The 26,052-nt window shown below is 42.8% G+C and overlaps 1 protein-coding gene across 6 annotated transcripts; it reads right to left on the bottom strand.

The window, feature by feature from the left end:
• Nucleotides 1-5,884: 5,884 nt before the first annotated feature.
• On the bottom strand, nt 5,885-19,501 carry LOC127312923 (protein PHOTOPERIOD-INDEPENDENT EARLY FLOWERING 1). Of its 6 annotated transcripts, none has more exons than XR_007858679.2 (22): nt 19,351-19,501; nt 18,043-18,167; nt 17,355-17,435; nt 17,126-17,233; nt 16,903-16,983; nt 16,704-16,792; nt 16,249-16,598; nt 16,119-16,174; nt 15,003-15,138; nt 14,828-14,896; nt 14,607-14,731; nt 14,460-14,495; nt 14,228-14,263; nt 13,944-14,012; nt 12,911-12,973; nt 9,462-12,831; nt 9,239-9,303; nt 9,094-9,161; nt 8,164-8,899; nt 7,146-7,615; nt 6,335-7,003; nt 5,885-6,216 (listed from the first exon to the last, which is right to left on the bottom strand). XR_007858679.2 is itself a non-coding variant. In XM_051343458.2 (21 exons), exons 2-21 carry the CDS (start codon nt 18,100-18,102, stop codon nt 6,586-6,588), a joined length of 6,486 nt encoding a protein of 2,161 aa, XP_051199418.1. In that variant the 5' UTR covers nt 18,103-18,167; nt 19,351-19,501; the 3' UTR covers nt 5,885-6,585. The 6 variants fall into 6 exon arrangements, 4 of the variants coding, with proteins under 4 accessions (XP_051199418.1, XP_051199419.1, XP_051199420.1 ...); XR_007858680.2 differs by having other exon boundaries at nt 6,376-7,003; XM_051343458.2 differs by having other exon boundaries at nt 5,885-7,003.
• Between the last annotated feature and the right edge of the window lie 6,551 nt (nt 19,502-26,052).

The raw sequence follows: 26,052 nt of genomic DNA, 5'->3' as shown, positions 1-26,052 counted from the left end.
GTTTGCGGACGTTGTTACCTTCTTGAAGGCACCATTGCAATAATCTTGACCCTCCGTCGTGCTTTGGGTGAAAACCTTATATCCTCGGATCGGGCGGTGACGGCGCTCTTGTGTCATGTTCTTCTTGAAGACACCGACTTGCAGTTCACAGTGTGCGGCTCTTTGTTGGTGGCATGGTGGAGGTGCGGTATTCGACGAGCTATGTGCTTTGGGTGAAAACCTAAGATCATCAGATCGGGCGGTGACGACGCTCTTGTGTCGTGCTTTTCTTGGAGACACCGTCTTGGAGCTAACCATATTTCTTTGGATGGCGTTGGCTTTTCGCTTGGCGACCTCCGGCAAGGCTTGCATCGTGCACTGCTTCCTCGTCGAGTTACCCTAGGGTTGCTTGTTGGTGTGTGAACATCGGTGGTCGATGCACAGTGGTGGTCGGCCGCCGGTGGCGCTGCCTGCGATGGGGAGTTCTATTGACGGCGTATGTGTTCGAAGGCTCACTCTGGGTGAGCTACGGCCCGAAAATGTTGTTGTCCGGTGTCTTCTCTGATTCTTCGTAGACTTCGTAAGGGTCATGACCGTTGTTCGCGTCCGGTTGTAGCCTTGTTGGCAATTCGTGTGGGTGTGTGTGCGTGTTTTATAAGCTGGGTCCAGCTCCTTGTACCTTATCGCCGTTGAGGGCGTTATTAATTTAACGTCGGGCCTTTTGGCCTTTGATCTAAACAAAAGATGAACATGGTATCTCCCGTTGTGATTGTATGTGTGTCTTCCTAGCCGATCCCCTCCTCCCAACCATCACCCCTCCCTCCTCCCAACCTCCCCTTCTTTCTCCCTCCTCCTGGGCCGCCCCTCCCTCCTCCCGGGTTGCCCGCGCGGCGGCTGGTCCGGCGCAGAGAGCGCAACCTTGGTGGAATACTCATGGCCAAGGATGGCAGCGACGAGCCCGTTGTGAGGGTAGACACCAGTTTCCGCACGGCATCTTCTCACACAAGTAGCCTTCCTCGCCGGTGATCCCCTGGTGGATGGACGGGATGGGGAACAACCTCTCCGTCCCACAAGGAGAATTTGGATGTCACACTCGTCCAAGTCTAAGTTGGTCGCACGCGTAAGCCACACGCGGTCCCTCTATCCCTCTTGTATTTATAGAGAAGGTTGAGGGAGGTTGAAGAAGGGAAGATAGGTGTTTGTTGGGAGCAGCTATGAGATATCTATTGCTGAGATGGAATGTGCCATAGATTGGTGACATGGCATGGCATGAACCGGAAGCGTGTAGCTATCTAGGTAAGAAATGGTTGGGGCACTATTCATTGGTAAGAACAGATATTTGCGCTTGATCTCTTGGCTCTGCATGTGATGCAAATGCCGAGGTTAGATTTTGTATATGAATAGATGATATTGGATGACTTTAATTCTCTGTGATGAACTTGGCCTAGCACTTCTATGCCAAATCTGAGAGAAATCCATCTCTCTATCATTCTAGATGAAGATCTAGTCGAAGGGTAGTTGTATGGAATGATTTTTTATTCCTTTTGTTTCCCCATGTCTATGCAATCCTAAGGATATGTATTGCATGGTCTATTTATGATATTGATGAGTTTCTACCTATTGCTCTCTGTAGCTTCTGATATTCTTCTTCATGTGGCATGTCTACTCCACTTCGATGACCCTGCTGTTCGAGCTACTGTACTGTAGCTACTGAGGTGGTTCTTGATATCCTAGTTTGGCTGAGATGTTGGTGCATGTCAAAGAGATTGTTGATACATTGATGTGTTGTTTATATCTGATGCCTACATGTTGCTGCTTGTTGCCTTATGATCCAATTGATCGAGATTGACCCAAACTATGCTTAGTTGATCCATATGTTGCCTAAATATGAGTACATCCCTATAATCACCATTTGGGGATTAGGGCAAGTTCCTAATTCCCATTAGCTAGCCTCAAATATTAAAAATGTTTCCCAAATGTGAAGAGAAACCTACTTAACACAACATTTCCTTTTGTCTCTGTCATTTATTAGGACTTGTTTTATTCTTTTGTATCTTCATTTATTTCCTTTTATACTTTGTGACTTTATTTCTCCTTATGACAACTGTAAATAGTTGGACAATTATAAATGAAATAAGGTTTAAATTATTTATCTATTTAGTATTCCCTTTTGTAATTTATCTTATGTATTTATTTTATATAATTGTTTGGAATTCAAATTCCATTTCAAATTCTTATTTGAATTCATGTCTTACATATTTAAATTTGAATTCAAATTATTTCCCTCAAAACACAAGAGTTCTAGAATTGTATTTAGAATAGCCCCACTTCTCGTGTAACATGTATACAAGTCATATATTTATGTAATCTAAACGTGGTCATGTCAATATAAGTGAAGCCCGTATGGGGCTTTAGACCCACGCACAAAACCCTAAATATGTTTTCAATGTTGCCGACATGCACTCCAAAATATTGGCCATGACCTGCATAAACACTGCCCAAGTTCGATGAAGGTCCTATGGTCCAAGCCGCCGCCTCCGGTGCTGCCGCTCTCCGTTGTCTACAATAGAAGCCCAACGTTAGCAGGAAAATCCCAAAGCAACGCTGCAGGCCACGACGATCAAGATAAAATGTGCATCGGCTATATGAAGAGTCTCTTTGCCAGACATTGTGTTTTGGCTCATATGTCTAAATACACATATTTAAAAATTACATTTCAAGTTTATTCTAAACTGCTAAAAAAAATCTGACAAAAAGCCCCAGGTTTACATCTAGACATTATATGTTCACTCACAAAATCTTGCAGAAAAAAGAATTTTGTGTGGCCTGCGTAGAAAATATAAAAACATCGCACGTGAAAAGCTATTGCGCATCACCAAAAATTGCTTTTTGTTACCCAGCCCATAAAAAATATCATTTTCTTTGTGAAGCGTAGTGTGAAAACATAGAATGTCGAGATGTACATTCAGAAAAAAAAATCAAAATTTTCAAACATTTTTAAATATATTTTTTAGACAACGGGTACAAACACACGCTGAAACATACCAGATCATTGCGTGAGTGCCGGCGTCGCCGATCTCCCTTGTCTGCAATAGAAGCCCAACGTTAGCAGGAAAATCAAAGCAACGCTGCAGGCCACCGCCACACGACGATCAAGACAAAATGTGCATCGGCTATACAAAATGTGCATCGGCTATATCAAGATCTCCTGTTTTCGGCGCTATTGTGTGTGGCCATTGATCGCCAGTTCATACCCACGCAGATGGACATGTGGCAGATGCTGGAGAAGTTCCGCGCGGAGGTCGTTGACTCCACTTCCGACGAGGAGTCCGATCAGTCGACGCAGACATTGGCAACTACTGCGGCCTCCATGATCCACGAGTTCAAATCAAACCAGGGGCCGGTGCACCGGGGCTATGTCAAGGGCCGCTCAAAAAACCTGTCGCGCAACAGAGTGGAAGGGCAGCTCCGGCTCCACAAGGACTACTTCCACCTCACCGATCCGGTGTTCGAGGAAAAGTTTCCGGCGGCGGTACATGATGTCAAGGGAGTTGTTCATGGTCATTCTCCGGGGCATCGGACACTACGACCCCTACTTCCAATGCAGGCCCGATGCAACAGGTGCGCTAGGCTTCACCTCCTACCAAAAATGCTCTGCGGCTATTCGCATGCTATCATATGGAATGGCTGCTGATATATTCGATGAGTATCTTCGAATAGGTGAGAGCACCTGACTTGAGGCCATGTACATGTTTTGTCGAGCCGTGATTGCCGTGTTCGGACAACATTACTGTAGGAAGCCAAATGTTGAGGATACAAGGCGGCTGTTGTCTATCAAATGATTGGCAGCATAGATTGCATGCACTGGGAGTGGAAGAACTGTCCATTTAGATGGCAGGGTCAGTACAGCGGGCATGCGGAGGGACAGACTGTCATTCTTGAAGCTGTCATATCTCAAGATTTATGGATTTGGCATCCATTCTTTGGCATGGCCGGTTCCAAAAATGACATCAATATGTTGCACCGATCACCGGTTTCAACAGGCTCATGCAAGGCAAAGCTCCCCGGGTGAGCTACGAGGTCAACGGAAATGAATATGACAAGCCATATTATCTTGCTGATGGCATCTACCCTGACTGGGCCACACAGGTGAAAACTGTCTGCAATCCAAACTCCGAGAAGACGAGGAGGTTTGCCAAGATGCAAGAGGCTTGCAGGAAATATGTGGAGCGCGAATTTGGTGTGCTCCAAGCTCAGTGAGAAATTGTCCGTCACCCGGCAAGAACATGGTCGCTGAAGATCATGCATGAGGTGATGACATGTTGCGTGATCATACGTAACATGATCGTTGAAAACGAGTGTCCTGATGGCCGCAATGAGAACCACTGGGAATTCCAAGGTAAGTTGGTTGTGCCACTCCCTGGGGCTTTATCTTGGGAGAACTATCTACATATGAATATAGAAGTCAGTGACGAGAACGTGTGCAAACGGCTGCAGACGGATCTGATTGAGCATCGGTGGACATTGGCTGGCCATGAAGACCATGCCTAGAGGAATACCATCTTATTTTCATGTAGACTTTTTAAAATTTGGATGTAATAACTATGACTTCGTTGAAACTCTTTATTTTGTTGTTTTCAAACTTCATAATTCATGCCGACGCGGAAATGCGTCGGGCCACTGGAGGCACCCCAGGCGCAAACGGACGCGCGGACAAAAACGGTGTTTCTCGCGTCCACCGCGCGACGCAAACGAACGCTCGTGGACACCGATTTGCGTCGCGCCGCTGGAGATAATCTAACGCCCAGCAGAGCGCCGAGAACACCCGCCCCAATTTAGGTAGGTGATTGTACGAACATTGTAGGTCTAGTGCACAATTTTGCTCGCAAATCCTCGAAAAAATGATTTTTGAAAGTGACGTGAATACGGATGTTTCTGAATACGAATTCTTATTTAGTCTACATTTTAGAGGAAAAAAATAGTGTTGCATTGATTAGTACTACTTAGATATATGAACAACCAACATAAACTACATTATAAATAACAACGTGCAATAAATAGAGCAAAACCACTTCCTTTCAGTGTTGTTGTTAACTACTTCCTCCTTCCCAATTTAGGATGCATATTAAGTTTGGTCAAAGTCAAACTTTATAAAGTTGGTCCAACTATATATAAAAATATATTGATTTTTATTATACCAAATGTATCTAATATATAAGTATATTTCGTGATGATTCATGTTGTAGATATTAAAGTTTACAAAGTTTGACTTTAACCAAAACTGATATGCACCCTAATTTGTAAGAGAGTGTGTAAAAGCTAGAATATATAGTATTTTAGAATAAATTTTTAGAACTAAAATGTAGACTATTTTGGAACGGATGAAGTACTCGGTAAATCCAAAGCATGAGTCACCGAGCTAGAACTAGAGTCGAAGAACATTTATTCAAGACAACCCGATGTGACCATCCGACAAGAATGGCTCTACTATGTCCGTTCCAAATTAAATATCGCAGCTTGGGACAGTAGGTTCGCCAATTTTGATATAAAAAAAATCTGCCACACTTAATTTGAAACAGATGAGTGTCATTTTGAAACTTATGTCATACCTAGTGAAACTGCTCTCCAAGGTATCAGCAGGCCTAGATACACAGTGCAAAGCGTCTTTTGTGCTATAGCATGCAAAAGTACCTGATGCAGTTGAAGTTCTGTTAACAACCAATGAGCGTTCCATATGCATGTGCACACTCAACAAAAACTCAATATTACTACAGATCAAAGCTATGCCCATGGCAATCATCTAGCAGTCATCATAGCGAGCAACATGCAGCTCCCAAATTAATCAAAACCCACGGCAACTACGAGTTCTTGTAATCCTCATCAAATTTTGTTATACAACCTGAACTAGCTGCAGTAGAAATAATACCAACAAGAGGTTCAATCATCCGATAATTAGGATCACCCTCATCAAAATTCCCTGAATACAAATTATTGGTCAACAAAAAAAACAATCATTTTCATCCATGAAAATTAGAACACCAGTTTGCAGACATAGACTTTTCTCCAGTTGGATACTAGTTGTCTAAGCTAAGATAGTCACTGCAGAGATACACACCCCTGACAATTTACCAACGCTAGGTAGCAAAATGACTGGATTAGACGGCCAAGGAGCAATAGCAACGAAATAACTTCAGGGTTACGGCGAGGGCCACTCCTCCTTCCTGCTGCTGCCGGCATCTGCCAAGCAAAATTTACAAAAGTGTGGTTAAGTTACAGGATCTCCCATCGACACAAACGAGGGAGGGGAGACTCATGTTCCTACATCCTAGGGTCCTAGACCTACCAATATACATACATGTATAGAGAGTGCCCCCAATGCCACCCATCAGTGCGAACCTATGCATGCTGTCGGATCGCGTGGCTACGCCGAGCCGAGACTACAGTTGTGCCCCCGCCAATACATGATCAAGCTTGCGACCAAACCCAAACATGGCTCGATCTATATCCTGGGGCTCCCGCCAGAGACAATCTTCTCTGCTCTGCTCCTTATCTGCTCTGCTCCTTATAGAAGGGCATGCTTATCTAGACCAAAACGTCCATTTATTCTCACCCTATGTCTGTCAAATCTGCATGAGGATCCAACTCCTCGATGCCAGGAAGTGAGCCAGGGTCATACTGGTGCGGGGCGAACTCGATGTCAGCCTCTAGAGGAAGCTCGTCATCGATGTAGGTGAACTCGGAATCGTCGATGCCAAAGTCAGACAGGGACCACGTGAAGTGGAACTCAGCTGCACTTGTCGAAGCTCGACCTGGGGCCCGGAGGAAGTCATGCATAACAGACGGCGCTTTGTGCGGTTCAGCAGTCCTCTGGATCTTCGATTTTGGAGGTCTTCCTGATTCTGAAGCTGCCTTGTGCTTCCCAGTGGACTTCGTGCCAGATTTGGGCCGAGCAGCATCATGTATGTGGAAAGCAGATGATGCCCAGTGAGAACCGTCCCCTTCAAAACAAGATTCTGGTGCTATCCTGCATAGATGTACATTAGAAGTTAACAGTTGAAGGTTGCTAGGGGAATATGAAGACAAACAATTTACAACTGCGTATCCCGATTACCAAACAAGGACAATAATGGTCACCAGCACTACAACAACAAAACGTTGGCACTGACCTGAATCTTTTCTCAGCGTGTCTATGAGGATGTCCAGAAAGCAGCGGTTGTTCCACAGGCACAACGGCGCGCTTAACAGGATCTGGTTCTAGAATGGACACGTTCACAACAGACGGGAAGCCTGCTTCGTAAGCATGTTGATCTGTCCGGAAATCCAACACCAATTCTAAACTTTTCCTGCGAGGCTCCGGATTGCTTGTTGGTATTACCACCCTTGGACAATGGGCCTGAGCATCTGCGAGAGCTGTCCTTACAAGATCAAAGGTTGGCCTGTTACTTGTCGTGGGCCAGTTCTCGTTCAGTATAACAGGCTTATGGGTTGCACTAGAGCTAGTACTTGTAACACGTTGGGGCTCATGACCACATTTTGATCTCCAAACAGAAGAAAGTATGGCCATGAAATGTTTCTGGAGAAGCAACTCATTGTTAGGAGTTTCACTAATCACATTCAGCAACATCCGAGTTTGATCCTGAAAGAAGACAAAGAGAATGGTCAGTCTGTCACTAATAAGCAGCTGAAAGGCATACAATATAGCTGACAAACACCTGGGGGTGAAAATGATTTTAAACTATGACACATGGAAAAGAGAAACATATGCATTATGCTATGTTATTTCAATATCCTACCAAGTCTAGCATAAATATTTATACATGCTCTTGAATTTTTATTCGCTTATGAATTAGGTTAAACAGAGGATTACTATTCAGCAGAGATATACCAACTTGCTTATTGATCAGATACAAAATCATCTTCCCCGCAGCAATAATTAACTAATTGCATACCTATGTTGAAAAAGGAAGTTATGAAATGAACAGTTCGAGATTTTACTCCAAGATACTTAAGTTTTAGGGCTTTTATGGATAATCGAGCATCAGTGGAAGGTTTCACAAATGCATTGGATTTGACTTGCTGTAAAACAAATCAGAACAACAATAACCATAGTCAAAGCGTGAACATGCAAAATAAATCCTCTTGTGAGAAATTCCTCCTCTACGAGATGACAGAAAATAAACTCACCTCCGATACTTTCAAGATAGCCTTCCCGGCACCAGAAGGAGCCTTCTCGCTGTTTGAATTGTCAGTTGCTGACAATACGTGTTTGCAGAACAATTCTCGGAATCTCTCACAGCAATGCACAGGATGACGATACCTTCCCCTGTAAAGTCCACCACCTGGCATGGAGTGAATAAATTCACTAGCCAGTTCCCAAACAGGACCATACTCATTTACAGTTCCACAAAGAACTGCATCTTCTTCAGTAGTCCATGGATCTAATGCACAATCCCGAGGCCATAGAAGACCCTTCTTCTTCAACCTCTCAGGCTTAATTACCATAACACGTTTTACTGGCATGCAAGGGATGGAAACCCGACCATCATTCTTAGTTCTCACCAACTTTGGATCAGAATCATTAACTTCATCCTTCAGCTTCAGCCGCTTGCCTTCGAGTGAGTTTTTATGTGATGAGGACTCCGAAACACCGTTCGATTTGGGGGCTTTCTTAAACCTCTTCAGGCTTCTGCTACCACTGTTCACTTCCTCATTTCCAGGCGTCATCTTTTTACGCTTATTAGAACATTGGTGCGGTGATTCATTGCTCATAAGCTCCAGCGAAGGTGCATTGTCTTCAATACTCATAGTATCTACAGACGTTTCATCAAGCATGGCCTCTGAATCTGATGACAAACGCCCCTTTTTTAAGGACTTAAACTTGCCTGCCTTCCTTTTCTTCTTCGACTTTTTGCGGTGACTGCTATGAAAGGATTACAAAAGGAGTCATTTATATATGGTCAACAACAGAATAACAAACAGATAAGTCGAAGAATAGATTTGGAACAGAGGTTAAATGTAACAGAGGAATGTCTTGTACAACACTATTGAACAGTAATTCAACACATCAAGCATAAAATTGTGGACGTGCAAAGAACACCATTGATGGCTTACTACCTGACTATTTCATTGGTCTCCTCCAACTCTTTCGCTGCTTCAAGAGCTTGTTTTTCCTGTTCTTCCAACTGCAAGTATTACAGCACGGACGTCATTAGCCACTATGCACAAGAGGCACACACAAGAATTTAAGCTATACACCAACCTGCTTTTTAGCTAGAGCCTCAACATGTTGGTGATACGCTGTAGTAGCAAAATCAACATCCCATGCTGCAATTCAAATGATGTCAATACACTGAAACATAAGATAATAAAGGAAAGAAACATGTGTCGAGGAGAGCAGTAGCTTCAACCGGATTGCTTCAGCTCTAAACAAATTTCTAGAAGACACACGTTAAGCTAGGTCAGCATCAAGATAAATCACTTACTCTCGTAAGATAGAGGTTCCTGGTCTTCATCAATTTCTGCTTCTAAATCATCTTTGAGTTTTTCAATGCGTTCAAGTTCCCATTCTTCCTCTGGAACATTCACCTGATAGTTTACAGCAGCTTTGTCAATCACTGGATCCCAGAGCTCCAAAAACCGCATTGCATATCTATCGATTGGCCGGAGCTGATTTTCAAAAGATGAACTCGCGTGTCCTGCTGCAGCAGCTGCAGCAGCCATCTGCTTAACGTCAGCAAGCATGTCCATATCTCCGTCAACCACAGCCAGTGTAAGAGCCTTTTCTTCATCTAACTGGTTCATGGGTAAAGCAATACTTTTGTCCTTATCCACATCGGAAGATTGATGTTTATGCTCTTCAGCAGTGTGCTCATCAGGTTTCCCATCCTCCTCATTTACAAGCTCATCATCCTCTAGCCGTCCAGCAACCTCCTCACTGAATTCTTGATTGTCTGCAGCCTCTTCCTGCTCCAGTTTTTTAAGAGCCATATAGTCAGCCTCATCTTCTGCCTGTCTAATAGCTGCTTCAACATCTGCGTTCGACAGAGGCAGACCAGTTTCATTTGAGGGTACAGCAGTCCTAGTGTGATCCATCTCCTGAGCTTCAGCATTGACAGATGTGTGCCCAGAAAAGAACTCCATAGGGTCTAGTTTCTTGAAGAACTCTGTATTGTAACCACCACGCTGAATTACTAAATCATCAAGTGCTCGCTTCTGATTTGCTTTCTTGAGAATGTTCTCCTCTATAGTGCTCTCACTAATTAGTCTATAGATGTTAACTTCACGTGTTTGTCCTATCCTGTGACATCTGTCTTGGGCTTGTTGATCCATTGCAGGGTTCCAATCACTATCATAGAATATAACAGTGTCTGCGCCTACTAGGTTAACTCCCACACCACCACTACGAGTGGATAAAATGAAGAGAAAAAACTTTGGGTTTGTATTAAACCTCTGCATTAGTGTTTGTCTCTCTTCTGGCTGGGTAGAGCCATCTAACCGCAAATATGTGTACCCATACAAATTAATGAATTCCTCCAAAGTATCAAGCATCTTAGTCATCTGTGTAAATATCAAGGCCCTGTGCCCCTCTGACTTCAAACGTCTCAGCAAGACAGCAAGCTCCTGCAACTTCCCACAGTCAAACTGGATCAAGCGCCTGTCAGGAAAGTAAACTTGACGGCGAACGATTGCAGGTCTTATAGGAGAGAGAATGGGCGAGATCTCATTCATGCATTGTTCTCTGTATGCTGGTTTAAGAAGAACAGGAGAATTCCTATTTTTGCACCAGCAAATAGGAGCAGCAGCCCGTGCAGCAGGAATTGCAAAAGTAAATGATTCAATAAAGCCAAGCATTTTATTGAATCGTTCCACTGATGAAAGAACAAGATCTGCTAGACTCGATGAAAAATCCATGTGGCACGAAGGGTTATTCTTCTTCTCAAAAACATCACAGATAGGATGTCTTATGGTCAGAACCTCCCTAATGTTTGTACCATAAACAGGCCTTTTCTGGCATCTTACTCTATTCCACCATGCAATTGAAGCTGCTCTTTCTTTGGCTTCTTTCATTCTCTCCTCCTGCAAGGCTTTCTGAATTTCTTCAAAAATATTTGTTCCATTACTTCTCTGACCATCCTTATAAGAGCAGGAAATCTCTGCACCAGAGCCCCTAGAGGTTATGCCTGGAGAAAAGAGAGCAGCAACCTCATCCATTTCCCAAGAAGTCATATTAAATTCATTTTGAGTAAATACAAGGTTCATATCAGAGAGGTCGGCCTGACAAAAAGGCCCCTTATCAAGGACCATGCACACTGAAGAGCTGATCTGCATGTTAATTCCTGCCATGTCAAATGAGCTGATAATTGGACGGCCTTCGAAAAGATCTGGATGGTTACAGACCTTTCTAAGTTGCATAATGATACTAATCATACCGAAATAATTCCCACTTGTCAGTGTTGCTTGTGTCTCTGAGTTGGCAATAAAATCTTCATACAAGTTCCTTTGCCTTCTGGAAAGTCGACAATATATGACATGCTCAATCTTCTGCGGTAACTGTTTCTCAACATCTCTTTTCAATCGGCGTAATAGAAATGGACGAAGGACATTGTGCAACCTATCTATAACTTCCTTATTAACCTTGTCCTGGCCCTCCACCATTCCTGAAATTGGATTGCAGAACCAATCCTTGAACTCTTGGTGAGACTGGAATACATGTGGCATCAAAAAATGCATGAGAGACCAAAGTTCCATAAGGTCATTTTGCAAAGGAGTTCCTGTCAAAAGAATACGCCGTTTTGAATTAAAATTGAGCAGAGTCTGCCATCTTTGTGATTTCCAGTTCTTTATCAGATGAGCCTCATCAAGGATAAGATACTTCCACTTTTTTCGCTTGAAAGCTTTAGAGTCCTGAATAACAAGCCTGTATGTCGTGATGCATACATGGAAAAAATTTGGTTTATTCCAACCCTGACGTTTCTGTTTTCTCTCCTTTGCACTTCCAAAATAAGTCAGTATTTTAAAGGCAGGGCACCACTTCAGAAATTCAGTCTCCCAATTTAACATAACACTGGTTGGCACAACAATAAGATGTGGACCCCATATCCCCTTCTCACATGCAAGGTGCGCCAGCAAAGAGATAGTCATGATTGTCTTCCCCAAACCCATTTCATCTGCTAGAATTCCATTCAGCCTCTTTTCATACATAGCAACCAACCAGTCCAACCCAATATGCTGGTACTCCCGAAGAGAATGCTTGAGAAGGAATGGGAATTTTGTGCGTACGCTCGTTGTTGAGAAGGTGTTCCCAGTTGGTTGTGCCGATCTTGCAGCAGCAGCAGCATCAGCCATTACACTGTCACCAGTTTCTTTATCAGCCATCACCTTAGCATCAGTCAGCTCATCTTCTTTAACAGAATTTTCTTGTACATTTACTATTTCTTCTTGCACACTAGGCTCTGGCACTATCTCTGCGTGTACACTAGGCTCTGGCACTATTTCTTCATGTACACTAGGCGCTGTCACTGTTTCTTCTTGTACACTAGGCTCTGCCACTATTTCTTCTTGTACACTAGGCTCTGGCACTATTTCTTCCTGTACACCAGGCTCTGGCACTATTTCTTCCTGTACACTGGGCTCTGGTACTATTTCTTCTAGCTGTAGGGCATTACCGCTCACATCCTCAGTTACCAGCATATCTGCTGTCTCATCATTTTCAAATGTGTCATTGTTCAGTTCCAAATTGTCAGCAGATCGACCATCCGGAGACATTGTCAACATGATGTGAGTGTTAACATCTTCGCTAGAATATGCAGGTGAATTCTCCAAATCTGTTGTTTCGTCATCTGCATAGCCATCCTAATAAATATAAAAAAGGCATTACAGATTGGCCACAGTAAAATACAATTACAGAAAGCAAATTTGAAAATCTGCATACCTTTTGGTACCTTGCAAGAAGTTCTTCTAGTGGGATCTCGCTCTCTTTCTGCAGTAACTTAATCTGCATTTATGAAGATAGATTATCAAGATTTCAAAGAAAATATGGAAGGGTGAACATATATTCCATTATTCAAAATAATGAAATGAACATCCAATAATCCTAAAATTGAAATCTCTAAACCAGGCTTAGGCAAGTGCTTACAAAAATATTCCATGTACAATGGGAGGTGCTTAGGCAAGTGCTTACAAAAATAAACCAGGCTTTTTCTCAAGCACCAGTGTTTATGTGTATAGGAGAGGTGCCTAGTTATGCATCTTTCTAGTATAAATAAGCACCAGTGCTTAGGTAAAACCTGGTTTATTTTTCTAAGCCCTTGTGTAAGCACCTCCCATTGTACATGTCCTAACAGAGTTTTAAATGCAAACAAAATAAAAAGGACCAATCACCAATGCCCACATCTGGGTCTTAGAATTTTATACAGAGTACTATGTCTTTAGATAAGGTACTGTTAATGAAAAAAAAAATTAGACCCTCCTTCACTGCAGTGGTGCTGACCCCACTCAGTTGATTGGCACTCTGGATTCGCAATAAAACAATTAACTTATTTTATGATATCTAAGGAGTAGGAGCATTTTCCACATGCTGTGCACGAACATGGAAAAAAATAGTTGCCCAAGACACTTTGTTTAACAAGCATACTAAAATCCTCTCCTAAACTTGTGGGAGCACTTGGCCCAATATCCACCCCAGAACAAATTTTGCATGACAAAAGTCAAGTAGCAGATTGACAGAATCATAATTTCACAATTTGGTACATATGTGTTACCAAGAGAATGCCCATCAGAAGCCTGACCAGTAAAACTACTAACGAAGTGCCAATCGTTGGTGGTCACACTTAGAGAATCAATTGCAATTTTAGCTTTTATCATTGACAAGTTCATTCAAGTTGCCATAAAATATATAACTACAGTAGCTCAACATGGACAATGTGAGCAGTTCAACAACATTACAGATTGACGTATGAAATCACCTCGTCCAAAGGATCGGGGTCATCTTTCTTCGCCAACTCTTCCTCTTCAGATAAAGTTGCCTCGTCATCCTGCCAAATAGTAGCAGTGTTATAATCCACAAATAGACAAAGGTAGACACACATTATACAAAGGGAGAGGGAGAATTTGAATCACAAGGGAACTCTTTCATGAATCATGAATGGATGTGTTTCTAAAAAATCCTCCAGAGAAATTTTCATTCAATTATCAAATATGTAGGAAATAAGAAAGTGGAGAAGAAAACAGATGAAGATGGGTGTGCTACCTTTCCTTCATCAGTACCAATATAATCTTTGTCCTCCTAAAAATAATAGATGATACGAGTTAGTACGCAATATTAACATACAGTGGGCTAACGATTTCCAGAAAGGTGTATAGAATTTGGAGCGAGTATCAGACTTGGGCAACAAGCGAGGGAGGAAATGAAGATTTTTTTACAAAATTAATAAATGATAATGGAAAGAAGATGCAACAGTAAACAGGTTATTGAAACATACCTGCTCAACAGAGGAGAAACTGCCATTGGTTTTCCCCTGAAAAGTTACAAAATCAGATTGGTATCAAGTTAGAGAACATTACAAAGATCTCCGCTCTCTCAAATACATGCTCATATGCAAAAAAGGCATAAGGAAAACAAAGTATACATGATTCTTCTTCACAAACTCGGTGTAACAGTTGCGATCATTAGCTTCCTCAGAATCATTGCCTTCATCACTTGAACTATAACCAGATTCATGATTATTACAGCCATTTATTTGTTTTGAAGAATCTGATAAACAACAAAAAGATCGAATCAATCTGAAAAGCTATCAATGACTCGGCAGCATTTCAGTTCTGTAATGCCAAAGGTATCTGAAAATCTCACCTTTAATCAAATTCTTCAAATCTGAGTTACTGGAAGTGTCTTTGTTAGTTGGACTGCTTTCCCTGCTAACTAAGAATGCTTGAGATGATCAATTTATCGATTTAGTGCCAAATAGAGCACGTTATTGTCTCCATAAATGTGAAAACAGGTAAATAGAACTGCTTCCGGAGATCACCTTGGGCTTTAGTATACATCTTGAGAAGATCATCCAGTGGTAGATCAGCTTCTGCCTGCAAAGCAGCTAGTTCCTCATTGCGCTCAGCCTCAGTGATTTGAGCTTCATCCTCGTCAATTGTCCGCTCATCATCTTCCTGTGGTAGCAATAAATACCGGAGTGATTTGTATGATACCAGATAAAAGGATATTCAGTTGGGGCACACTTCAGTTAATAAAAAGTACTAAAAGATTTAAGTGAATTAGTACCACACATTACGTATATGTACTGAAAATAAAAAACTAGTGTTCACACTTCACAACCTCACTAGTTTCAGCCAATAAGATCCTCTCAATTCCCACTAATTATAACTCCCTGCTCCAAAGCATATTCTCTGGAGCAACGCAGACCCATCCACTGTGGCAAGTGGCAACGGCATATGCACAATACAAGCATAGCAGCGACAAACTCTCGCAAGTGAGACGCAAGGCACAGGGGTTTCGGGTTTCCAACTGCGTGGCATGCAGCTTTTCGATGCAGGACGCTATGGGACACTTGGTGCCATGCCAAGTGCACCCTGTGTATTTAATTTTCTCCATCCCAATCCCAAGGTCAATTTTGATGTTAAAAACTTAGGGTGATGAAGATTATTGATCTGTAATCTGGGTGAGCACACATGTTGGTGTCTTCATGGCTGGGCTCAAGTTAGGCAGGGCTGCGAGGAGTTCAACTTCAAAGTTGTCTTCCTATACATGAGCTTGTGCAAGCTACTGGGCTATTAGCTAAACCGATTCTGATACAACCACTGAGACACAGAAAGGAAAGAAGATAGTCCTTATACCACAATACAACTCTTCCCTCACCCCACAATAGTTAGGTATATGGCATGCTATAATATATTTGGTTATTTGGAACGACAACTAATCAACAGAAATCTCTCACTGCCAAGCAGCAATGCGGTATCAAAAGATACTAAAATGAAACATAGAATAAAACATATGGTAATTGGCAATACACACAGGATGTTTCCCTTATTCAAAACAATAACACTTGGTACTAAGATTCATAGGATTCACAAGATTTATATTACTAAGGAGCAAATAGAAGAAATTGGGGAAATTAAAAGTAACAGCCTACCTGCTCTTCATTCGAGGAGCTATTGTAATCATCATCGGTTTCCATTTTATCTGTAACTGAAAAAAAGTTAAATCCTAAAGAAAAGGACAAGATTTCTGAAGCATGTAATATATTTCATAAAGCTACACACCAAGATCATCAGGAGTTGGCGCATTTATGTTCTCTTCGGTTACTTCCTCCTGGGATGGTTGATTCGTCTGTGAAGGTTCTGCTACTTCCTCCTGGGATGGTTGATTTGTCTGTGAAGGTTCTGCTACTTCCTCCTGGAATGGCTGATTTGTCTGTGAAGGTTCTGCTACTTCCTCCTGGGATGGTTGATTTGTATGTGAAGGTTCTGCTACTTCCTCCTGGAATGGCTGATTTGCCTGTGAAGGTTCTGCTACTTCCTCAAGGGATACTAAATTTGTCTGCAATGGTCCATTTTCTAGTCTTTGCAAATGGGGAACATCCACGAGGTTTTCAGCCAACATAGTAGAATATCTGGTACGTTTACAGAAAATGACAGAAACTTAGCATGCAGCCAGGGCAGATGATCTAAAATAAAATGCCGACAAAGAAATATCAACCAAGAAAAGATGGAGGTACCTTTCAGTTTGACCTATAAGAAAATCAAGCTGCTTATCGAGGGCCTTTTTCTTCTTTTCCTCAACCTCTAGATGGTTCTTGTAGAGAACCTACATTCCCAGCATAAAATGATATATGGTTCAATTTCTTGACAAATATGGCATAGTAAAAGCAAGTGTTACAGAAAGCCACAAGAAAATAGAAAATAAAATGAACTTGCCAGCTTCTCTATTTTGGTCCAGAACTTCTTCACATCCTTAGAAATATTTAGTGCAACCTTTCTCAGGCGATGTTCTCCCTCCTGTGAGAGAACGACCGTCAGACTAAGATAGAAATCCGTAGAACCGATATCTGGATAGTAAGAATAAAGGACATGCCTTGTTTGGGTAGCAATAAATAAACAACAAAATATAAATTGGTTATATACTATACATAACGCAAACCTTCTGTTTTTTCTCATCCTTTGTTGCTTGGTCAACTACACCCAAATTGGCCTTTTGAGCAATCTTTTTAGCCATGGACAACTTCCACTTTCTCTCAGCTTCAAACTCCTGCAGGATGTTTAAATTACAGAAGAAAATGTAGACTCATTACAGTTCCGTGATAGAATCTTGTGTTTGCTCCATGTGGAAGGAGGATTGCAAGGTTTCAGCTGTATCAATAGCAACTAACCTTAGACAGCCAAAGCATTTCCCCAAGAACATGATCCCAGTGAACCTTTGGCTTTGGAGGCTCCTTTGAAGCCTCAGGAGCCTGAACAGAGAGGGAAAAAGCTTCAGCCAATTAATTAGAAGAAAGATAACTGACAATGAAGTCATACCTGAAATGTAGATTACATAACAGTAACAGTAACAGACTACTTAAATAAAAGATAGGCACTTGTTTTGTTCTTTCTTTCCCCAATTATTATGAGGTATTAGGGCATGTACAATGGTAGAGAAGACATGCCTTCCCTTACCCCGCCACATCAGCTAGAGAAGGCATTAGATATAATTCATACAATGCATTATCTCTTACATCCATCTCTAGCAATTAATATGAATAATTAAATTTTGGTAGGAAATTTGTTGTAAGGGAAGACATATGTGATACAATGGAGAAAATAGTCTTCCCTTATTTCCTAAGAGATAATCCCTTAGCTAAGGGAAGACAACCTTCTCTCTCTTCGTTCTCTCTCCTCCAACTAAGAAAAAATCTGACGTGGCATCTCTAAGGGAAGGCTGACATCATCCCATTGTACATGCCCTTACAATATCAAAAGTTGGCATCATGTACATACGAAATGCTAAGGAAACAAGCTATGAAGGAGAGAAATGATCGAACACAGCTGGTAATTGAGATGGCAATGCTGCAAGCTAACCTTTTTGCGTTTAGGTCTTGCCTCATGATCCAGCTTCGACCGTGGACCTTTTGATGCCATCTTTTCAATCCCTCGCGGAGGAATATCTCATGTCTTGGGGCATACGTAGAAAAACAGCATACCGACTGCAATACATACGACGTCAAAGAATTAGTATACGAGACATAAGGTCTACCTATTTTCACAAACGCGTACAAGGTAAAGCGAGAGCAAATGGTGGCACTCAAGCACATGATTAGCTATTTCAAAATCCCTACAGCTGCCTACCCCAACTTGCTTGGGAAAAAAGCTTTGATGCTGTTGTTGTTAAAATTCCTACAGCTGAATTACATGTCGGAATTTGGATCAACTTTAACCTGCCCATCATATCCCCATTCTTTTATCGGTTAGGATCCATGGGTGACAGAACATACCGCACTACCCAGTAGAACTGAAAGGCAGAAGGCAGAGCGAAGTTCATTGTGGTACACGAGTGCCGCAACAAATCACAATGGAGAAGCCAGTCATACTTGGCCACGTGACCCTTCGCTCGTATAAATAAAAGCTTGTAAACCCTCTGTTAGGGGTGTTTCCCCACCGGCTCTTCACAATACGGTTGATGCCTGGCACCCTTGCCTTAGCATCGCTCGTGTGTAGCCTTGCTTTTGGCTCTATCTCTCTGCTGTAAAAACACTGGGGTCTGCCCTTTTTCTCAATATATTCAGTTGGGTAACCTCTCCCCCACCCCGGTGAAAATTCGAAAGAAAAAAAATCCTACTTCTACAGCCACTGTCCCACTGAGAAAATAATAAAATAGTGGACATCCTAGAGTCACATCCTGTCATTTCTCGTACCTGACACTTTAAACCGGAGAATCACATTCAGCATTTTGCTACTTATTATTTACAGCTCGACTACATAAATCAGCAACAACAAAAACCACTGGGCGTAACTACATTGGCATTTCAAACTGGTGACACCGCCTCTAGCCTAAACTTCCCGTGAGAATACTATGGAGCTACCCCAAATAAAGCACGCTACCAGGCTAGCACTAGTCAAGAAAGACGCAGCAGTCTGTACTTGTCACAGGAAAGAAAGTCCACCAGTTAAGCACGATAAATCTCGAGATCCGGGAGCCGCATTCCCCGTGGGCGCGGGCGGTCGGTTTTTCTCAGGCTAGCTCCGAGAATGCGCGCCTCGCCGCGGCTGCGAGAGCGCGCGAAGCAGCAGAGATTTCAACGCGCGGGCACACACACGCACAGACGTGGGGAACAGTTGGCCCGACCGGGGGAACGGGGCAAGTGTTAGATGGAGCTGCGCGGGACTTACGAGGCGAGTCAAGGGAGCTGGGCGGGACCGCGAAGGGGCGGCGCGGTGCGGCCTCACCGGCCCGCGTCTGACGGAGCGTCGCCGGCGGCGGCCGTCGGCCCCGCGCTGGGGGGGGAGGGGCGGGCGCGCCGGCCCTGTGCCGGCGCTCGGAGCGTGCCGGTGCGGCGGGGAGGGGCCGGCGGCGAGGCGGGGGCGGCGGCGGCGGGCGGGGGCGGCGAGATCGAGATGGGCTAGGGCACGGTGGGGATTGGGGGAGGCGTGCGTCGGGGGCGTCGGGAGGTAAAACGCGAGGGGATGCGGAATGACGGGACTACCCCTGGGCGGCGCGCGGGGCGGGCGTGGTGGGTGGGGGTAGTTTTGGGATTTGGCGTGGGGTTGAGTGGATTCGGGTGTCAGTGCGTCCGCCGAAGAATTAAAGACGGGAAAATAAATAGAGGGCGCACCGGCGGGAGGGCTGGAGGTCAATCCGACCCACAAGCCCGTCAAGCCCAAGAACAAGGTAAGCTACTCACACATGGAGACAATCAAAAAAAAAAATCGTCATATTCATGCGGATGGATTGCAAAGGTGATGACGGGATCAAGTGCGAAAGCATAACACTATTTGGAATCGCACCAAGATATAAATGTACGAGAGATGGGATGGTGATGTCATATTCTCCGACGTATCGATAATTTCTTATGTTCCATGCCACATTATTGATGTTATCTACATGTTTTATGCACACTTTATGTCATATTTGTGCATTTTCTGGAACTAACCTATTAACAAGATGCCGAAGTGCCAGTTCTTGTTTTTCATTGTTTTTGGTTTCGTAAATCCTAGTAACGAAATATTCTCGGAATTGGACGAAATCAACGCCCGGGGTCCTATTTTGCCACGAAGCTTCCGTAAGTCCGAAGAGGAGACGAAGTGGGGCCACGAGGTGGCCACACCCTAGGGCGGCGCCCCCTTGGCCGCGCGGCCCTGTGGTGTGGGGCCCTCGTGCCGCCTCCGACTCCGCCCTTCCGCCTACTTAAAGCCTCCGTTGCGAAACCCCCGATGCAGAGAGCCACGATACGGAAAACCTTCCGGAAGACGCCGCCCGCCGATCCCATCTCGGGGATCCAGAGATCGCCTCCGGCACCTGCCCGGAGGGGAATCATCTCCCGGAGGACTCTACGCCGCCATGGTCGCCTCCGGAGTGATGAGTGAGTAGTCTACCCCTGTACTATGGGTCCATAGCAGTAGCTAGATGGTTGTCTTCTCCCCATTGTGCTTCATTGTCGGATCTTGTGAGCTGCCTAACATGATCAAGATCATCTATCTGTAATTCTATATGTTGCGTTTGTTGGGATCCGATGAATAGAGAATACTTGTTATGTTGATTATCAAAGTTATGTCTATGTGTTGTTTATGATCTTGCATGCTCTTCGTTACTAGTAGATGCTCTGGCCAAGTAGATGCTTGTAACTCCAAGAGGGAGTATTTATGCTCGATAGTGGGTTCATGCCTCCATTGATATCTGGGACAGTGACAGAAAGTTCTAAGGTTGTGGATGGGCTGTTGCCACTATGGATAAACATTAGTGCTATGTTCGAGGATGTAGTTACTAGTTACATTACGCGCAATACTTAATGCAATTGTCTGTTGTTAGCAACTTAATACTGGAGGGGGTTCGGATGATAACCTGAAGGTGGACTTTTTAGGCATAGATGCATGCTGGATGGCGGTCTATGTACTTTGTCGTAATGCCCAATTAAATCTCACTATACTCATCATAATATGTATGTGCATGGTCATGCCCTCTTTATTTGTCAATTGCCCAAGCGTAATTTGTTCACCCAACATCTTGTTTATCTTATGGGAGAGACACCTCTAGTGAACTGTGGACCCTGGTCCAATTCTCTATACCGAAATACAATCTCGTAATATCTTGTTCTCTTGTTTTCTGCAAACAATCATCTTCCACACAATACGGTTAATCCTTTGTTACAGCAAGCCGGTGAGATTGACAACCTCACTGTTTCGTTGGGGCAAAGTACTTTGGTTGTGTTGTGCAGGTTCCACGTTGGCGCCGGAATCCCTGGTGTTGCGCCGCACTACATCCCGCCGCCATCAACCTTCAACGTGCTTCTTGGCTCCTCCTGGTTCGATAAACCTTGGTTTCTTTCTGAGGGAAAACTTGCTGCTGTGCGCATCATACCTTCCTCTTCGGGTTCCCAACGAACGTGTGAGTTACACGCCATCAAGCTCTTTTTCTGGCGCCGTTGCCGGGGAGGAAAGGTAAAAGGTACTCACACTCCGGACCTCGGCTACCAAGCTATTTTCCGCTGTCGTAAGTACTCGAAGCTATTTCCTTTAGATCCTGCAATTGCAACTTTTTGTTTCTTGTTTACACTAGTTTGGCATAATGGACAAAAATGAGCTTCTTATGCTATTTCCTGAGTTAAGACATGGATGGTTTGATCCGAAAATTAAAAAACCCATGGAACATGTTAGCATGAATACTTTGAACACCATTGTTGCTAATAATATGGAAAATTCTAAGCTTGGAGAAGCTGGTTTGCATGATCTTTTTAGTCCCCCAAGCATTGAGGAGAAAATTTTCTTTGATGATACTTTGCCTCCTATTTATGATGATTATAATGATAGTGGTCTTTTGGTGCCACCTACTATGGAGAGTGAATTTTGTTATGATTATACTATGCCCCCTACACTTGATGATAATAATAATGATAGCTACTTTATTGAATTTGCTCCCACTACAACTAATAAAATTGATTATGCTTATGTGGAGAGTAATAATTTTATGCATGAGACTCATGATAAGAATGCTTTATGTGATAGTTATATTGTTGAGTTTGCTCATGTTGCTACTGAAAGTTATTATGAGAGAGGAAAATATGGTTGTAAAAATTTTCATGTTACTAAAACACCTCTCTATGTGCTGAAATTTTTGAAGCTACACTTGTTTTATCTTCCTATGCTTGTTACTTTGCTCTTCATGAACTTATTTATTTACAAGATTCCTATGCATAGGAAGCATGTTAGACTTAAATGTGTTTTGTATTTGCCTCTTGATGCTCTCTTTTGCTTCAAATACTATTTCTTGCGAGTGCATCATTAAAACTGCTGAGCCCATCTTAATGGCTATAAAGAAAGAACTTCTTGGGAGATAACCCATGTGTTATTTTGCTACAGTACTTTGTTTTATATTTGTGTATTGGAAGTTGTTTACTACTGTAGCAACCTCTCCTTATCTTAGTTTTGTGTTTTGTTGTGCCAAATGAAGCCTCTAATCGAAGGTTGATACTAGATTTGGATTTCTGCGCAGAAACAGATTTCTATCTGTCACGAATCTGGGCTGTTTTCTCTGTAGAAAAATTAGAAAAATATGCCAATTTACGTGCGTGTTCCTCAGATATGTACGCAACTTTCATTAGTTTTGAGTTTTCTGATCTGAGCAACGGAAGTATTTATTAAAAATTCGTCTTTACGGACTGTTCTGTTTTGACAGATTCTGCCTTTTATTTCGCATTGCTTCTTTCGCTGTATTGGGTGGATTTCTTTGTTCCATTACCTTCCAGTAGCTTTGAGCAATGTCCAGAAGTGTTAAAAATGATTGTGTCACCTCTGAACATGTGAGTTTTTGATTATGTACTAACCCCTCTAATGAAGTTTATGAGAAGTTTGGTGTGAAGGAAGTTTTCAAGGGTCAAGAGAGGAGGATGATATACTATGATCAAGAAGAGTGAAAGCTCTAAGCTTGGGGATGCCCCGGTGGTTCACCCCTGCATATCAAGAAGACTCAAGCGTCTAAGCTTGGGGATGCCCAAGGCATCCCCTTCTTCATCGACAAATTATCAGGTTTCTTCTCTTAAAACTATATTTTTATTCGGTCACATCTTATGTGCTTTACTTGGAGCATCTGTGTGCTTTTATTTTTGTTTTTGTTTGAATAAATGCTTGTGTGGGAGAGAGACACACTCCGCTGGTTCGTATGAACACATGTGTTCTTAGCTTTTAATTTTCATGGCGAAGTTTCTTCTTCGTTAAATTGTTATATGGTTGGAATTGGAAAATGATACATGTAGTAATTGCTATAAATGTCTTGGGTAATGTGATACTTGGCAATTGTTGTGCTCATGTTTAAGCTCTTGCATCTTATGCTTTGCACCCATTAATGAAGAAATACATAGAGCATGTTAAAATTTGGTTTGCATATTTGGTTTCTCTAAGGTCTAGATAATTTATAGTATTGAGTTTGAACAACAAGGAAGACGGTGTAGAGTCTTATAATGTTTACAATGTGTCTTTTATGTGAGTTTTGCTGCACCGGTTCATCCTTGTGTTTGTTTCAAATAACCTTGCTAGCCTAAACCTTGTATCGAGAGGGAATACTTCTCATGCATCCAAAATACTTGAGCCAACCACTATGCCATTTGTGTCCACCATACCTACCTACTACATGGTATTTCTCCGCCATTCCAAAGTAAATTGCTTGAGTGCTACCTTTAAACAATTCAAAATTTATCACCTCTGATTTGTGTCAATGTTTTATAGCTCATGAGGAAGTATGTGGTGTTTATCTTTCAATCTTGTTGGGCAACTTTCACCAATGGACTAGTGGCTTCATCCGCTTATCCAATAATTTTGCAAAAAGAGCTGGCAATGGGATTCCCAGTCCCAAATTAATCAAACTAAATAGACACTCCTCCATGGTATGTGATTGTTGGACGGCACCCGAAGGATTCGGTTAGCCATGGCTTGAGAAAGCAAAGGTGGGGAGGAGTGTCATCATAATAAAACTAAAATAAAAGGCACTCCTTCATGGTATGAGATTGTTGGCGGGCACCCGAGGATTCGGTTAGCCATGGTTTGTGAAAGAAAGGTTGGAAGGAGTGCCACCCAAAAATAAAATAAAATGGGAGCCGCTCTTTGAAGGTTTGCCTGGCAAGGGGGTTAGAGTACCCACTACCATTCGTTGACAACAACATACACCTCTCAAAACTTTATTTTTATGCTCTCTTTATGTTTTCAAAATCAAAACTCTAGCACAAATATAGCAATCGATGCTTTTCCTCTATGGAGGACCATTCTTTTACTTTCAATGTTGAGTCAGTTCACCTATTTCTCTCCACCTCAAGAAGCAAACACTTGTGTGAACTGTGCATTGATTCCTACATACTTGCTTATTGCACTTATTATATTACTCTATGTTGACAATATCCATGAGATATACATGTTATAAGTTGAAAGCAACCGCTGAAACTTAATCTTCCTTTGTGTTGCTTCAATGCTTTTACTTTGAATTATTGCTTTATGAGTTAACTCTTATGCAAGACTTATTGATGCTTGTCTTGAAGTGCTATTCATGAAAAGTCTTTGCTTTATGATTCACTTGTTTACTCATGTCATATACATTGTTTTGATCGCTGCATTCACTACATATGCTTTACAAATAGTATGATCAAGGTTATGATGGCATGTCACTCCAGAAATTATCTGTGTTATCATTTTACCTGCTCGGGACGAGCAGAACTAAGCTTGGGGATGCTGATACGTCTCCGACGTATCGATAATTTCTTATGTTCCATGCCACATTATTGATGTTATCTACATGTTTTATGCACACTTTATGTCATATTTGTGCATTTTCTGGAACTAACCTATTAACAAGATGCCGAAGTGCCGATTCTTGTCGTTTCATTGCTTTTGGTTTCAGAAATCCTAGTAACGAAATATTCTCGGAATTGGACGAAATCAACGCCCAGGGTCCTATTTTGCCACGAAGCTTCCGTAAGTCCGAAGAGGAGACGAAGTGGGGCCACGAGGTGGCCACACCCTAGGCGGCGCGGCCCCCTTGGCCGCGCGGCCCTGTGGTGTGGGGCCCTTGTGCCGCCTCCGACCTGCCCTTCCGCCTACTTAAAGCCTCCGTTGCGAAACCCCCGATCCGAGAGCCACGATACGGAAAACCTTCCCGAGACGCCGCCGCCGATCCCATCTCGGGGGATCCAGAGATCGCCTCCGCACCCCGGAGAGGGGAATCATCTCCCGGAGGACTCTACGCCGCCATGGTCGCCTCCGGAGTGATGAGTGAGTAGTCTACCCCTGGACTATGGGTCCATAGCAGTAGCTAGATGGTTGTCTTCTCCCCATTGTGCTTCATTGTCGGATCTTGTGAGCTGCCTAACATGATCAAGATCATCTATCTGTAATTCTATATGTTGCGTTTGTTGGGATCCGATGAATAGAGAATACTTGTTATGTTGATTATCAAAGTTATGTCTATGTGTTGTATATGATCTTGCATGCTCTCCGTTACTAGTAGATGCTCCGGCCAAGTAGATGCTTGTAACTCCAAGAGGGAGTATTTATGCTCGATAGTGGGTTCATGCCTCCATTGATATCTCGGGGACGATTGATGAAAGTTCTAAGGTTGTGGATGTGCTGTTGCCACTAGGGATAAAACATTAGTGCTATGTTCGAGGATGTAGTTACTAGTTACATTACGCGCAATACTTAATGCAATTGTCTGTTGTTAGCAACTTAATACTGGAGGGGGTTCGGATGATAACCTGAAGGTGGACTTTTTAGGCATAGATGCATGCTGGATGGCGGTCTATGTACTTTGTCGTAATGCCCAATTAAATCTCACTATACTCATCATAATATGTATGTGCATGGTCATGCCCTCTTTATTTGTCAATTGCCCAACTG

Source organism: Lolium perenne, chromosome 7, assembly GCF_019359855.2.
Source record: "Lolium perenne isolate Kyuss_39 chromosome 7, Kyuss_2.0, whole genome shotgun sequence".
Classification (NCBI taxonomy): domain Eukaryota; kingdom Viridiplantae; phylum Streptophyta; class Magnoliopsida; order Poales; family Poaceae; genus Lolium; species Lolium perenne.
Note: the sequence above shows the minus strand (reverse complement) of the source record. Positions and strands in the feature narration are given on the sequence as shown.

Coding starts and splice junctions, on each gene's coding strand:
- LOC127312923 (XM_051343458.2), bottom strand. CDS start 18,102: ATGGCATCAAAAGGTCCACGGTCGAAGCTGGATCATGAGGCAAGACCT. Junction 16,175..16,248: donor GCCAACTCCTGATGATCTTG/GTGTGTAGCTTT, acceptor ACTTTTTTTCAG/TTACAGATAAAATGGAAACC. Junction 15,139..16,118: donor GCTCCTCGAATGAAGAGCAG/GTAGGCTGTTAC, acceptor TTGCTACCACAG/GAAGATGATGAGCGGACAAT.